The sequence below is a fragment of the Castor canadensis genome, chromosome 8 (assembly GCF_047511655.1).
Source record: "Castor canadensis chromosome 8, mCasCan1.hap1v2, whole genome shotgun sequence".
NCBI classification, from domain to species: domain Eukaryota; kingdom Metazoa; phylum Chordata; class Mammalia; order Rodentia; family Castoridae; genus Castor; species Castor canadensis.
The window spans coordinates 26,331,679-26,348,180 of record NC_133393.1 but is presented as its reverse complement, the minus strand read 5'-3'; the positions used below and the strand labels follow the sequence as shown (position 1 = coordinate 26,348,180).

Genomic DNA, 16,502 nt, shown 5'->3' with positions numbered 1-16,502 from the left:
TGGAAGCGGGCAGCGAGGTGGGAACCACAGTCAGAGCTGAAGGGAGGGGAAGGGACGGAGAGAGGACGCAACCTCGCAGGGTTTAGAAGAGATGAGGAAAGGAGGGGTCCCACCTAAGGGAACATTAGGAGAGGAGAAAAGAGGGGACGGGGTGTGCCAGGAGAGCGGGGTAGGCGTAGGGAGCTAGAGATGGGGAAGGGGAGTGGGATGGGACACGGAAAGGGGCTCACGCCAGAGGTCTAAAAGGAGTGTTTGACTACATAGGGTGAAGGACTGAGGATGGCGAGAGGGAGAGATGGGAAAGGTTTGAAATGAGAAAGGGGAGCGTAGATATAGAGGGGAATGATGGGGATTGAGGGAAGGGAACATGGGGCTGGGTAGACAGAAGAATAAGAAAGGGTGATGGGAGAAAGAACTGCATAAGGGGTAAACAGAAATGAAAGAATGGCGGAAGAGGGTCGGTCAGGGATTGGATGGGTGGGATGGGCTGCTGGAACCCAGCGAGTGAAATCCTAGAAAGGGGGCAGGCAGGAAAAGGCTCCTGAAAAGGTCGGAAGGAACCCCACCGGGAAGCTCAGGTTCTCCCAGCCCGCTGCCGCCCCCTGCCGGGGCTTTGCCATTTGGCAGCGAAGCGGAGTCTGGGAGGAGGTGGAGCCCAGGGAAGTGCAGCCAAGCAGGGAGATGGGAGGGATCGCAGCCCCGCGGAAAACCGCGACTGGAGGCACGAAAGAGGTAGGGAGAAAAGGGGACGACCGCAAACTGGGGTGGCTAGGGGGGAAGGTCGATAAGGACGACACCCATAGTTGAGGGGCAGAATTCCTGTGGGTGGAGGGTGAAGAGTGAAGGGTAAGGGGATTGCATTGCACGCGATAAGGGTTTCTGATCTCACCTGAGTGTGGCGTTCGATTCACTGGCAGCAGGAAAGACGGGGATCAGAGAAGAGTTACCACGGGCGCCCAGCTTCCCAGGCCTGATCCCAGCCCCCTCCCACACCTGTCCTTGCCGAAGACTGGGGAGGGCAGAAGTCTGAGGGGAGGGTGCCTGGGGATAAGAGCAAGGTGGGGCTAGGGGTCAGGACTTGTCTTTGATTTTTCACAGGGCAACAGAATTTGAGACGGAGTGCCAGCAGCTAAGGCAGAGGCAGATCCTGTTTTCTAGAGCTTGAATATTATAAAAATTTAGGGGTCACTCTAAGAAAAAATTAAAAATGCAATTGGTTTTAAATAATTGCTGTTACAAAGCTTATTTTTGCAATTTTTACAAAAGTTGATTACCATATGAACACATTCTTAGAGCTTTCTACCTTATTAGAGGATAGGGAGGGGGCCTTTTATTTGATGGAACCCTGAAGCAAGTTTTGTTAGCCTCATGGTAAACCCACCCCTGGATAGGACATCCAACTTCCAGAATGGAATTGTAAATTAGAAGCTAAATAACTTGAGTTAGTTGATGAAAGACAGGACCAAAGATCTTGAAAGTGTCTATAAGGGTAGAGGAAGCATGAGGCATAGGAATGGATGCCTGTATCCCAGAAGAGAAGACTACAGAGGGGGAATTTGGGTGCCCAAAAAAGGGAGAAGTCTGCAGAACCTGATGGCAAAAAGGTGTTAGGTACAAAACCGATTATTCTTTTGGAGAATAATACAGGTTGTCTAGGAGGTATAGAAAAGAACTTCCCACCCATCCTAGAGTTGTCCTTGATGTGCTAATAATTCTGTCCCCAGTATTAAGTTCTTTTACCCTGAGATGTTTCCACTTCCAGATCTCCTCTAATAAATTTTTATAAATGCAATATTATTTAATTCTGGCCCTTTATAATAATTCAATTATAGAGTGAATGATAAAGGATCAATTCTAGAAGAGGGTGATGTACAGAAAATTCTAAGTTTAGAGAAAGCGGATGAGTCTAGGGAAAATTGGAGAACTTAAAACTTAAGACGATGAGGGAAGGTGTGATCCAAAAAGGAAAAGAGAAGGAATAAGGTCCAAGAAATGCAAACAGGGAGAAGACATAAGAAGAGAAAAGGAGAGGAAGGAAGCCTCCAGGGTGAGTAAAGTGGACATTGGAAACTGTGGGAGGAAGTTTGAGTGGAAAGAGTTGGACTTTCACCTCTGCCTTTCCAAACCCCACCCCACACATTCTTCATAGCACCCCATCCTTTCCCACCACCATTCCAACCCCACTCCCATCCTCATACAAGCGTCCTCATCAGCTACATGCAGGCAGCTATTCCCCTCACCCTGGCAGTGGGGCTTGGGGGTGCTCCACTGGCCCTGACTACAGATGGTCCGGGAGCTGCCCACCAGATGGAAGTCGGGGTCGCACCGGAAATCCACCCGGGCTCCGTCCAGAGCTGGGAGGTCTCCACCCATCAAGAAAACCTTCCCATTTTCCAGGGTCAAATAAGACTTGGTGCAGATTCGGACTGTAGAGAGACAAGAAAATAAGAATAGGTAAGTTGGAGAAGGCTCCTTCGCCTTGGAGAGCAGAGGGCTCAGTTTTGGCTTTGAGTCCCCAAGTATCATGTTCTACAGAAAATCAGGTGTAAAAAGAATGTGCCTCCCTGCCTTCCACTCCTCCCTTATTCCAAGCATCTACACATTCCCAAAGGGGGAGGGGAGGTGGAAAGCAGCACTTCCATTGGAGGAACCCAAGATGGAGCTATAAGCATACAAAATGGGATCTCTTCCCAGTCCACTACAGTGGGCGGTTCTCTGCCTCTGAAATGTGTAAATGTATATATCTCGGATAACAATCAGATTTTTTCTTATTGCGACTGGTTTATATTAATATTAAATTGGCTTTTGTTTCTCAGGCACACGGTCATGGAACTGGAGTCAGAGGTGTTGGAAAATGTAATGGAATTATTTCAGAATTTTTTGGCATAATCTGCCCGTAATGAGAATAACTCATAAAATGAATAATTGAAGTTATTTCATCCAATACTCAGCGGCCTAATGAAGGGAGGATGGAGAGAAATGTGCAGGCTGTTAGCTTTGCTACCTCCAACTACACACAGCAACACCGCTCTTACTACATAGCAGTCGCTCATTAAATGTATTTGTGAATTACACTGGATTTAAAGTGCTGACTTGCAAGCAGTAACGCTAAGTTTGAGACAGGGAAAGGAATGGTCTTGAAGGAGGGAGGGGCTTCCCGAGGCTACTCACCACAGCGGCTGGGTGTGTCCATGTCTGTCCAGGAGCCGTTGGCCAGGCACTTGCGCACCTTGGGCCCCACCACCTCTCGCTCCCCCCGGCACACATACTCAATCTCATAATCCACCGGCAGGAAGTTGATAGCCTTCACCTGGTCGCGAGTCAGGCCTCGGTACCTGATGCCCCCTTCCCAGGGCGGGTGTATGATCTGGCAACCTGAGGAGTGAGTAGGGGGAGGCACACAGAGAGGAATGGTGGGAAACAGGAAAAGGCAGGCGCCGCAGCACAAGGCAGGGGAGAGCAGGGCGTGGTCAGTGGTCTGGCGGGGGGCAGGGAGGTAGGGATAGGGACTAAAGGATGGAAGTGGAGACAGGTACAGAGTCGTGGGCGAAAGAACTGAGAGTAATGGGCTGGAGTTAAAGGTGATGAGAGTCCACTGGTAGGCAGGGAAGGGTGCTGTTGGGGTTAATGGAGAAAAGTAATTAAGAAATCGTGAAGGGTACAATATGTGGATGGAGCTTGGTTAAAAAGGGGAGCTAAGGGAGACTAAACAAGGATATTTAGGTTGAATTAGGACAAGAGAGAGGGACTTGGCAAGACCATCTGAGCCACAAAGTGGGACCAGTAAAGGGAAAGAATTGTAGTAATGTGGGACCAGGAATGGGAAGTGTTGCTGAGAGAATAACTCAGGGTCACAGAAAGGTGGTGTGGTGTAGTAATGTGTGCAGTGAAAGGGGGTGCTGGGTAGTGATGCAGGGTGACAGAAAGGAGGTCAGGAGTAGTAAAGTGGCACGGAACAAAGAGGTTGCCAATACGGATGCTATGTAGGGCTGACCGGATAGTGACGAGGGCCACAAAGAAGGAGGTGCAGGGAAAGGGCGAGTGAGGTGGAAGAGGGCCCGAGTCGCCGGAGAAGGGAGCACCTTCTGAGGTGGCGTTGGGGGTCTGCGCCCCGCCCGCGCCCAGGGGGCGGAGGAAGAGAGGCGCCAGCAGCAGCAGCAGCAGCATCTGAGTGAGAGGCGGCCGTGAGGACCGGACCGAGCCTGGCCGCCGGCGCGGCCCGACCCGGACCCACTCGGTTTTGTCTCGCAGGCTCCGACCCGGCTCTGCCAGGGGACGAGTAGGGCGCCCCGCGGAGGAGGCGGGGGCGGAGCCCCGCGCGGGGTGGGGGGAGAGGAGGAGAGAAAGCCTGTCCCCACCCTCCTCCTGCCTCCCTCTGCCCCCCACCCTCACGGGACTCCACCTCTCACCAGCTCCTCTCCCCCGGCCCCAGCGGCTCGCCGGAGCCCGGCTTACCCACGCTCCGGGGTTCGGCCGCCTCATCGCTCCCCGTTTCCATCCCCGCGGTTCCTCCTCTCCCCCAGCCCCCGATGCCCGGCTCGGCCCAGCGCCCGCCTGCCCACCCCCGCGCGCCCCTCTCCAAGCCCTGCTTCCCCGGGGCCCTGGCTCTTACCTCGGCGCGCCGGCCCAGCTCCCCGGCTCTCCCCGGGCCTCAAGGCCCCAGGCCCGGCCGCTCCTCCCCGCTCCCCCCTCCTTTCTCCTCCACCTTTCCCCTCCTTCCGTCCCTCCTCCCCTCGAATCCGGGCTCCAGCCCAGCCAGGGTCTCTCCCCTCCTCTCTCGCTTCCCCCAAACCCCACCCCCGTCTCTCCTTCCCCGGGGCGGCGGCGGCCGCGGGAGCGCGGAGCCGGGAGGGAAGGAGGCGGCGCCGGGGACCGGGGAAAGCTCACGGGCGGAGGGAAGAAGGAGGATGCAGGGGAAGACAGGGCGGGGGGAAGAGAGGGGGAGACCGGGGAGAGGGCGCCTCCCACAACCCGAGCCCCGGGAGCCGCCCCGGATCCCGGCCCCGCCCTGGACCGCCCACAGCGCCGGCGGGGAGGGGGGGGGGCGTGGGGGAGCGGAGAGGAGCGGGGCTGAGAGGTAGGAAAGAGGGGACACTGGGACTCACGCACACCGCCGAGGGACCCTGCGCGGGAGGGACAACTGGAAACTGAGGTGGGGGTGAGAAGACCTGAGCCAAAGGCAGAGGAGCTAGCGCTGAGACGGCGAGCCTGGGATGAAGGTGGAGAAAGACGGTGGCATTAAGGGGAGGCAGCCCTGGATCCGGGCTAGAGGAGAAAGACCGAGGCCAGGAGGAGACCTGAGTCCATAGGAGAAAGGAGAAGCCAGGGTCAGAAAGGTTGCTGCAGGTGGAGGGGAGGTACCGGGAGCGCGAGAACAGTGGGGTGGAGAGAGACCTGGGAGATCAAAGCGACTCCAGGGTTCAACAGCGTGGCTACTCGCCTGCACCATGAAGGGGAGAGCAGAGCCGACTGAAAGCAAAAGACCAGGGACGAGGGGTTATCGAGAAGAGAGACTGAGGTAGACGAGGGGGGGAAAGGGGGGGCGGGGAGGACGGGAAAAAAGAACCTCCAGGTGGGCAGGAGCCAGCATTATCTTCTGTGCTCCAACAAGGCCTAGCAATCAATCGTTCTTGACTAAGGGCGACCTGGAACCTCTGAAGTTGGGAAGTGCAGGCCTGTTGACAGCTTCCACAGCTCCCAGCTGTCTTCTGACAGCGGAGGTTGTAGTTGCCTTTGTTGCTGAGGATGATGATGGGCCTGAGTTGAGGGGAGGGGAAGGCTGGAGGTAGGGGGTTGAGCCTCCCTCTGAGGGGAAAAAAAACGCTCCTTTCTGGCTGGTCCTCCAGAAAAGGTAGGAAGAAGCCAAATACTTTTGAGAACTGACCACTTCAATCCTTTTTGATAATATTTTGTGATAACTGTTTTGCCATAATCAATTATTGAAATTCATAGATGACAGCACCTCCCTTCAAACATAACTTTAAAAAACCAAAATGCTTACCCATCTGTAATATAAAGAGGAAACGAAAAGTAATAACTTGCAATAAAATAGCAAAGAGTATTTTAATGTGTGAGTGCCAAGGCCCAGCTTCACAGGAAGCAGGCAGATGCTTTCACTTATCCATAGTATCAGAGATGGAACTTCGAACAACACAAGCTCATACAGGTGCAAGGCTGGTGACTCAACTACCTCCAGAGTGTTGCCATCAATGAAGTGACTTAATGAAATGTTGAGCAACTCTTGATAGCAAAGTCAATCTTCCCTAAATTTACACAGAACAGTAATTGCATTCCTAGAAAGTTCATTGTATATTTAAACCATTTTTTAAAAGAAGCTATTAAATTCTAGGCTCAGATAATTAAACACAAGTTTTCACCTACATGAATGTCCTAAGGGACTTTTGAGAATCTGAATGGGGGACAACTCTTCATTTTGTGGACTGTGCCTTAAAGAATAATTTATACTCCTGCCCTGCTCATAAATGCTGACAGTGACCCCCACCATCCACCACTGTAATTACAAAAAGAAAATCCAAACGCATCAAAATGTTCCCTAGAGAGAGATTGAGAACCACTGAGTTAGAAAAGGAGAACAAGGTAGGATGGATTTCTAACCACTCAAAATGATAGTCACCACCCTCCTCTGAGTGGCTTGTCCTCTCAACAGGACAGAATCAAAGTAATATGGGTATCAGTTGAAACTTATTAACACCCAGAAGAACATCATGAATATGAGAAGTTTCCCAGACTGTTTGTTTAAGGAAGAAGTTTCCTGACTCTGTGCCCAGTCTGCAGACTGGTCCATCTGTCTGTCTGGCCATATACCCTCTCATGATACCCCTGTGTGATCCAGGCAAGGATGGGCTAAGAGGACCCCTTCCCAGACCTAGCAACACCTTTCTGCTGGGGAGTATCTGAGCAAGTGCACTCAAGGAGTCACAAACCAGCTCTCAAGATCCTTATCTAAGGGCTGGGGTGGGACCCAGGGGTAGGGCACTTGTATAGCACAAGTGAGGCCCTGGGCTTGATCCACAACACCCCTCCAAAGAAGTACTCATCTAGTTTTTTCATTCTGGTGAAATTAGGGGTATGGAAAAAAATAATTCCCTATGAAATCAAAAATTAGGTCAGTTTGGAGCTAGAAGTATGGCTGAAGTAGCACTGCCTAACAAATGTGAGGCCCTGAGTTCAAACCCCAGTACTGCCAAAAAAAAAAAAAGCTAGCTCAGTGATATTCATTGCAACACTGCTGGTGCTAAATCAGAAAAAGAAACAACCTTTACTGTCCAAATCACAAAGTAGTGACTCTTAATTAGAATGGACCATTCAAATGAATAGTTATGAAAATATGTTTAAAAGAGTATCTAATGACATTAACATGGGAAACTATGGGAATTTGGTGGGGACTGGGGTGGGGGGAACAGATGGATGACACGCACACAAGACAGAAGCTGTATGTGGTGGCCCACACCTATAATCTCAGCACCTGTTTTCCACTGAGGAAACAGGATCATAAGTTCAAAGCCAGGGCTGGGGATACAGCTGAGTGGTAGAGCACTTGCCTAACATGGGCAAAGCCCTGTGTTCCATCATCACCACCAGTCTGGCAGGGCACCTGTAGCTCATGCCTGTAATTCTACTCAGATGGCAGAGATCAGGAGGATCTTAGTTCAAAGCCCGCCCAGGCAAATAGTTCTCAAGACCCTATCTCAAAAATGTTCAACACACACACACACACACACACAAAGGCTGGTGGAGTGGCTCAAGTGGTAGAGCACCTGCCTGGCAAGCATGAGGCCCTGAGTTCACACATTTACACCCCAACACCACAAAAAACTTAAAAAAAAAAAAAAAGAAAAAGAAAACCAGCACCAGCCTGGACTACATAATGAGTCTTGTTTCAAAAATAAACCCTGCTTTTGAAACCCTGTTTCAAAAATAAAGTTGCAGATATTTAGTTTTGAGATACTCCTCTCCCCTCTCTATCAAAAGCCACAGTACAGTTCTCTTTTTTGTCACAGTGGTCATCATGTAAAGGAAAGAAGACATCCACATCCTCAGGTTCTGTGTGGCAAACCAGTCTTCAAAGATGGCTCTCTACCCTAAACAGCTCTTGCTATATTAGAAAAGTGTATTGGGCAAAATTCTAAAATTCAAACACTGAAGTTATTTACACTCTGGGATTGACTCTGGCTTTTTAATAAGGGCTTGAACTCTTTCCAACATACTTTAATATAATTTGAACTTTCCGATTTGACCCTTCGTTTGTGTGTTCTCTTTCTTCTTTTATTCATAGAAGTAGGCACTCAGAATCTCTAGAAGAAAGTAAGAGGGCGAGGAAATCTTTCTTTAACAAATCCTCTCAATTGCTTCACACACACAATTCTAGTTTGATTGTCCTCATAGTCTATTCAGGCTGCTATAACAAAATACGTAAGACTGGGTGCCTTGTAAACTACAGAAATTTATTGCTGGCATTTCTGGAAGTTTTAAGTCTACAATCAAGGCACCAGCAGATGCAGTGTCTGATGAGGGCCGGCTTCCTCATAGATGGAGCCTTCTAGCTGCACCTCACATGAAGGAAGGGGCAAACACGCTCCCAGGGCTTCATTTGTAAGGACATCAAGTCACCTCCCCAGATGCCTATCTCTTAATAGTATCACACTGGGAATTAGATCTCAATATATGAATCTGGGGAGAACACAAACATTCATACTATAGTAGTTGTACATTCTTGTCACTTCCGGCCTTTGTTCCTTGTGTGTGCAAGTGTAGGGAACAGGAAGATTACAAAGTTACTTCTATTAATGCCTTCACAGGCATACACAAATGATTCTAGTCTGGAATTCACAAAATTTCAGTGAAATAAGGAAAACCACATTGTGAAAAACTGTTTAATGCTGACCTCCCTCACCTATAAGACACCCTGAGGTGGTAGGGAGCTGACCAGCCTCGGGTGCTCAGCACAGTGTGAATTGCCTCTATAAACAATTTCTCCATAAGTAAGCCCTTATATAATAAGTAAATGAGCACAGTGTAATTAAATACTAGAGTTACCTAAGCAATAAAAAGGAAAATAGTAATCTTATTTATCTCTTCCTCTGTAGTGTAGATGAGGTAATGTTAACAGACTTAGGAAAGGTTCAATGTTCACAAATACAAGTTTAGTGAGCATTTCCTGGAACTATGAAAAAATTAGGTTTTTAAACACTTCAAAATAAACAAATATTATATGTACTTAAAGATATATAATTAATTATATACTATAAAATATCGGTACATAATTTTTCATACCAATCTGAAAAATAAATTCATCATAGTTGTGTGTGCAATAAGCTAGTAGGGTTTTTGTTTGTTCATTTTGCTGCAACAGATTTGTCTTTTCCATTGTGTCCAATTCAGGTACCTATAATGATTGCTAATTTAATCAAGGTGTACCAGGCAAATAATACTTACAGTAAAAAAATGCATCACCCAGATTTTTCTATTAGAAGCTTATAGAATGCTGAAAAAATCATCATTTAATATTCACATTTCTGCTTTAATATGACTATTCAGTTTGGATGGGGTAAAGATGACAAATACCTTCACATCTGGTTTTGCCACAAAATAAATGCAAGTCAGACCAGGTTTTGCCACCAAATGAATTAGAGACACAACTTTGGTTTTCAGAGTATTTGGAGATTTTGAAATTGCAGAAAAGGATGTGTGCAACTAAGTTTAAAGACATGAGAAGACATCTACAAATGGAAGCATGTTTCTTCTTCTTTTTCTTATTTAAGGTTTTTTTGGCAGCACTGGAGTTTGATCTCAGGACCTCACACTTGCTAGGCAGGCACCCTACCACTTGAGGCCACTCCATCAGCCCTACAAATAGAAATTTTAGAAGTCAAGTGAACAAACAGGAGGCAGCAGACTAGAAATTCTATTCATGGAAACACTGTAAAACTGCCAGCAAGGATCCCACACAGGCCTTGTATGCAGCCCTGAACAGGTCCACACCCAAAACCCTGGTACAGAGGGGCTGACCGATCCTGCCCTGACCAGAGCACCACATAAACCATTCGGATCCTAGCAGAGGATAAGGACAGGAACAGACTTCAAGCATGCCTGCTTTTAGCAATGAGAGTAAACAAACACCTGCTGAGTTTACACTTCCTTTCCTATCTTTCCAAGCCTTCACTCTGAAGTTCTAAAGAGCTGGCATGACTCACATACACCTTCAGATGCTTTCAGTATTTGTTACACTTAAATCTGTGCAGAAACAGAATACCTTAATCGTGCATAATTTACCAGGCACTCTCACACGCTCTCTCCTAATTCTTGTAACTGTTTCCGTATGGTAGTATCTCTACTTGTCAGATGAGAAGACTGAAGCTCAGAAAGCTTTAATAATTTGCCCAATGTCACACAGCCATTAAATAGCAGAACCAGTTCTCAAGCCAGATAGATCTCTGGGCCTTTTCCCCCTCATTCACAAAGAATGTTCCAGCCCTTTTGGCCTGACTTCAGTTCTTCAAACTTGCTCACTTTCAGCCCACAACCAAGCACAAGAGCTCCCTCTGCCCTGCTCTTCTCAGTCTCCCTAATCCATGCCATCTTCACATTACTAGCAGCTTAAATGCCACCTTCTCAGTGAAGCCTTCTCTGAATTCTCCAGGGAAATTAGACTGCTGCTCTCCCACCCTCCTACACACTGTATTCTTCATTCAAAAAATGTAGCTCAGAGGCTACCAGTGTAGTTCAGTGGTAAAGAGCATGCGTGAGGCCCAGGGTTTGATCTCCACCACTGAAAATATAATTACCTCACTGGTAATTAAAATAATTATAGAATCATGTATTTAATATCTGTCCTTCTGACCTGATTATAAGCTCCATGAGGGCAAGAACACTGAATTCATTTTATCCCTACCACAAGAGCTGGGCAGTGCCTGCCATCTGGGTAGTAGCTTAATAAAAGATCAAGCAACAAAAACATTTTCAGACTCAAAGATTATTTTTCATACCACTGTACAGAATTGTCACACCATTTTCCAAACCTATTAACCTCCTTATGTTCTTTGTTGTTTGTCAAAGACCTTCTGCATGTTTGTGAAATGGGATGTTTTGTTCTATAGTCCTTAGTAGGGACACATTCTATACCATTTAAGTCATTCTACCCCATGAGATACAGGATAATAATAAGGCATTTATGTTATTGTAACCCGTTTGGGGCTGTGTACTTTCCTTAGAGTGTCTCATTTGGTCCTTATAATATTTTCTGACATAGGTAATATTATTTCCATTTTGTAAATGTGGAAACTGAAATAATCTGTTTAATAATCTACCAGTGTCTCACATGAAATGAGCAAAGATGAGAGGACACTGACTCTAAAAACCCTGCTTAGACTAATGGGTAGCCCTGGGAAGCATCTCCAAAGCACCTACAGTCTGTCTTCCCGAGACTTCTCTGCATATCTGCAATGCTGCTGTGACTGGATCCACTGGGAAAATCATTACCTGGGTAAGAGTTCTGTTGGGAATAGACTCTCTCTGCTATAGCACAAAGGCATTGACTGGGCCACAGGTAGAGTCCCTCTCCAGAAAGATGTGCCCAATATTCATCTGCACATTCCTTTTAGCAATATCTTCACCTATTCGCTATTTCTTAGCACTGTCTCTTTGCTTTCCATGACACTGGTATGTCCTGCAGAGTAACCTTCTTGCCCAATAGCCCTTCCCATTATCAAATTGAAGCTTCCTCACCAGCAGAAGACCTGACAGATCCTCTGTGCATCTTCTCTACGTATAAGTCCTCTGATAGCATTGCAGGTATGATCTCTGCTGCATGCACAAGTTCTACTCCAAATGAAAACACTAATGGTGGCCCAGGTTGGACTACTAGTATGGCAAGATGTTACCAGGAAGAGGGCTTTATCAGTCTTCTTGTTCTCTTATGAAATTATCTATCCAAGGATCATTCCCCTTGATCTTATCCCAAGATCCTGCTATGAAATTAAGGACATGGTGGAAAATTTCCACCTGTGCCTGGATTCAACCTTCATTCTGACTGGATGATTACAAACAGGATGAAGGGTACAGAAAAAGGGGAAAACCATGATCTGACAGACCCTAGAATGGCTTCTTGCTTTGTCGTTTGCCCACAGTTGCAGTCAAGCAGCCAGCAAGCTAGGCTGGACAAGGTTTCTTCTTTCATCTTCCTCAGAATACCCCAAATCCTAAAACTGATACCCTGTCTGAAGTCTCCCTCCCTATGCCCAACCCAAGGGAAGCCACAAGGGGGAAAACAAAAAATAGCAGAAAGAAGTGCAAGTGTCCCTGAGTGTTACCTTCTTACCCACATTTTGCCAAGGGTATTGGGAGTGATGTTGTTCCTATCTCTAGAGGTCTATGACCCCAGAGCACAAAGTGAGCTAGTAGTTAGTATGGGAGAGCGGGGATAGATGAAACAGTCAGGAAGAGGATGAAATGTTTCAAACTAGAATAAGCAGGCACCTGGATTCATTCCTCTTAATTCTAACTCCTAGTGAATTCTTCCTCTGGGCAGTGAACAGTCAGAGAATGTGCAAATTCTCACTTGAAGTTACTTCAGCCTCAGAAAATAAAAAGGTTGGGACTTTTTTCAGATGGTTAGTTTGCTTTTAATTATGAGGTAGGGGTGATTGTGTCTTTCTTTGAGTTAGTTCAATAAATATAGAATAGAAATAGAATTGCTTTCTTTCAAAAGGGCTTAGAGTTGATTTAGACTTCAGGGCTATCAAATAAGGTATGGATTATTCAATTAATAAATGCATACTTTACAAGAACATTTTATAGAAGAGATGTCCTAGAGCAGAATCACCTCGAAAAGAATGCCAGTCTGGGAACCTAGGGCCCAGGGCCCAAGATCTTGCCATAACAATAATCATCAGACTGACCTTGGGCCTATCAGAACCCCTCTGGCCTCTATGTCTTAATCTGTAAAATGGGAATAAATCTAGTTTGTATGCCTGTTTCATAGAGTGATTGTGATATGTCTCACCCTTTTCTTTGAACTTCTCAGCAATGGCTATCCCTCTGTGTTTGTGTTCAACCTGAAAGCGAGAATTTAGTTTGACCATTAGATGGCACTACTTACAAGGCAAGCTTAGGTCGCTTTCAGACATTCAGCAAATGCTTTCTCAGGTTTGTTTGTTTTGTAACGTTATTTTAAAAATCATTATTATAAAAGCCATATGTTCACTGTGAAAATATATCAAAGAGTGAATGAAATAAAAGTAAATCCTCTATTTCTGGCAAGCCTCGAGGCAATTTCCTGGCCCTGCTTTAAATATAGTACTATATAGTAGTCCTGGTTAATCCCAGTTAAGCAAAAAGCTGTAGTGGGCTGCTTGAAATGTCTGTAATTTCTCAAGGCCACTCCAGGACAACCACAACAAACTCAAAGTCACTGTACCCACCACCTTACCTCTAGACACACACCCATATTCAACTCCACTCACAGCATCATTTCCAAATGCATTTTTAATTTGCCTCTTTAGTGCAGCATTATTACTATCCTTTGTTAGTGATCTCCATGTGATTTACTCTACAGTGCAGCATTTTTAATGTGTTTTTATAAAACTTATTTTTTTTAGTCAGGTCCCAGTGACTCACACCTATAATTCTGTCTATTCAGGAGACAGAGATCAGGAGGATAATAGTTTGAAGCCAGCCCTGGGAAATAGTTTGCAAGACCCTATCTTGAAAATATCCAACACAAAAAGGGACTGGAAGAGTGGCTCAAGTGGTAGAGCACCTTCCTAGCAAGTGTGAAGTCCTGAGTTCAAACCCTGTCAAAAAATAAAACTAAGATTTATTTTGCCTTATAAAATCATAGGAAGGACAAGAGAAATCATCAGTGTGCAAAAGCATCCTGTGTGAAATCATAAAATTTATATTTATGGTAACAAAAACTAATGGTTAATATATTTAATATTATTTTACTAAAATTTTAGAAATCAAAAGGGACTGCGAGGCAAGGGGGAGAGGTGACCCAAACGATGTATACACATATGAATAAATGTAAAAGCAATACAAAAAAATCAAACAAAGTGGAAAGGGATATCCTACCATCATGTTGAGCAGCACACCTTCCCACCTTCTGTTACTTGTCAAATATTCCTCCACTCACAAATTTTAAGGTCCAGTCCTTTTATAGTTTATTAGCCCCTAACAAAGTCCTCCTGATTCTTTGAGTGACAGCATTAACAGACTGAGCTGGCTCAAACTTTACTGAAATAAGTGTCAAGAATATTAGCAATCTTAAAATCAAACATAAATATATTAGCATAATAGGGGCTTCGCCCTTTCCACAAGACTTTTTCTGGTATAAAACTACAAATACCTTTTTAAATTTGGTGATGTGGCAATACCAACCATTCAGAATGCTGCTGAAAACCAAGGGCAAATGGGAACCAAATATTCTAGTTAGTCAAAATACACTTCATTCAACAAGAAAGACTAAGTTTGATTCAACTTGGCTGTTCAATTTTGTAAAATCTGGACCTCAGTTTTCTCATCTGGCACTGGCAAGATCCTTGAGCAGCCCTCAGTACTGGTAAGTCAGGTTCAGAAGCCCCTGGCAGATACACTAAGATTGACTGCCACAGGTGGGAAAAACTAATGTGTCCTCTTCTGATGTCCTGGACTGTGAATCTTGGAAGCTGTGGAAGTGAATGTGGAGAGTAACACTAAGGGAAAGTGAAGAGAGGTGAAGAGCCTGTTAACTTCAGATACACTATGCCTGACACCTGAAAGGCAGCCAAAACTGTCACCCTTTCCTCTCAAAACTGCTCCTTCAAGGTCTGGGGGTATTGCTTGCCTAACATGCCTGAGGCCCTGGGTTCAATCCCCAGCACCATAAGAAAAAAAAAAAAAAGAGAGAGAGAGAGAGAGAGATTGAAAGTGAAATAAACTGAGTGTTAGCAACTGATGTGATCTAGACCAAGTAAAAGTGTAAAGGTTGACCTAGGGGATTAGAATGCAAGAAGGTACCTGAGGGCAAAACCACATCCTGGAAGAGAATAGAATACAAAGGCTACAGATGTAAAAGGGAGGGGATCAATTTGTCATTCATTTTTACAGGCAAATTTATTCTTTTACCTATCTCTAGCTATTGTATGTCTAGTAAGGGAAAGGGAAAACAAGGCAAATCCTGCCTCATGAGCTAACATTCTGTGCACAGGTTCTGCACAATAGGTAATCTTTGTTTTTCTGAAAGCCAGACTCGGCCTAAGCACTTTACTCTTGTCTTGATGAAGCCTCAGTCGGCCTCCTGAGATGAATAGTATAATCCCCATTTTACAGATAAAGAAATTGCATGAAGCCCTGGGTTCCCTCCCAGTCACAAGGGGGGAAAAAAAAAGATGGTCAAGTTCCAAGATGATCAGAGAGATGACAGCTGCCCAGCCCCAAAATGGCCACCACCACATTTTCCTGGCATCGGAGCAACTGCATAATGACAGAAGGGCCATCACTGGGTGGGTCCTCCCAGGGACTGAACCAGGTGTCATAACGACCGCCTGGGTCTTGCTTCCCCTGAGCTATTGGCCAAATGACATTTCAGGCTCCAGACTTTCCAGGTTCAGCTGGACTAAAACAGAAACGAAGCGGACGGCAAAGGAAAAGCAGGTAACCAAGAGCAGGAAGCCTGAAGAGGAAACGAAAGGGCAAGGCAGGCTTTGCCTGTCGGAACCGAGCGTCGCTGTGCAGCTAGCAGACACCTTTTTTTAACCCAGTTGTAATCACTGCCTTGTTCAAGCTCCGGCAACCAATTCTCGGTGGATAAGATGTGACGTCATCTGTTGCTGGGCAGACTAGGAGACCTTCTGGGCAGCGAGGTGGCGCGCAAAGTGAAAGTACCAGGACAGGTAATTAGAACTAGCAGCAGAAAATGCGGAAGGAAAACCGTCTTAGGGTATTCTAGCCTATCCTCGGGATCTACTCTGGCTTGACCATCCAGGAATGGGGAGATCACTTCTACTGTCCATTCCCGCCATGATTGGGCAGCTCTGACGGAGAAATTCTTCCTCGCATTGAGCTAAAATCTGATTTCCGTGTCTCATACCCAATTGTTCGCTCCCCCCACCCCACCCCCCACACAGGGACCTACAGAACAGCCTCTTCCATAGGACAACCATAGCATTTTGATTAAAATCAGCACAAATCCATTACCATTTCTAGGAGGAAGGAGGGGAAGCTAGCCCAAGTGCCTGCCTCACCTGATTCACAGCAAGCCGAAAGCTTTTCTCTAAAAAAAAATAAGCGGGGATTGGGGGGTGGGGGGAGGTGGCACAAACTATTGGTAGATAAAATTTCTATCTTTGGTAAAACAATTTAGTTTTTCATTTTTAAACATTTTTCTGTGTGTTACTTATATAAACACAACAGCATGAAAGAGCAGCCAATCTTCCCTCCACCCCACATGCTACTAGCACTCACTTGCTAGGTAGCTGCATAGAGTTGATTCAGGTCAGTGTTCC

The 16,502-nt window shown here is 46.1% G+C and overlaps 1 protein-coding gene and 1 long non-coding RNA gene across 8 annotated transcripts in view; one reads left to right on the top strand and one right to left on the bottom strand.

Annotated features, from left to right (window-relative positions):
* Positions 1–4,901, bottom strand: part of Gabbr1 (gamma-aminobutyric acid type B receptor subunit 1) — a 29,734-nt gene extending 24,833 nt beyond the window's left edge. For 2 of the 6 annotated variants that reach the window (XM_074082637.1, XM_020182828.2), the window contains exons 1-5: positions 4,456–4,472; positions 4,083–4,167; positions 3,172–3,375; positions 2,241–2,426; positions 890–910 (exon numbers count right to left, since the gene is read on the bottom strand). In XM_074082637.1, the coding sequence (XP_073938738.1) occupies positions 890–910; positions 2,241–2,426; positions 3,172–3,375; positions 4,083–4,167 (496 nt within the window). In that variant the 5' untranslated portion in view covers positions 4,456–4,472. Of the gene's footprint in view, positions 1–889; positions 911–2,240; positions 2,427–3,171; positions 3,376–4,082; positions 4,168–4,455; positions 4,473–4,612 lie in introns of those variants that run through there. The other 4 variants (XM_074082638.1, XM_074082640.1, XM_074082639.1 and 1 more) reach the window with 3 other exon arrangements.
* LOC141425663 (uncharacterized) lies at positions 2–3,141 on the top strand. 2 transcript variants are annotated; one of them, XR_012450701.1, is made up of 4 exons: positions 2–732; positions 1,099–2,047; positions 2,150–2,454; positions 2,817–3,141. It is a non-coding gene; the product is annotated as an uncharacterized lncRNA (long non-coding RNA). The 2 variants fall into 2 exon arrangements; XR_012450700.1 differs by having other exon boundaries at positions 1,099–2,454.
* Positions 4,902–16,502: the final 11,601 nt, after the last annotated feature.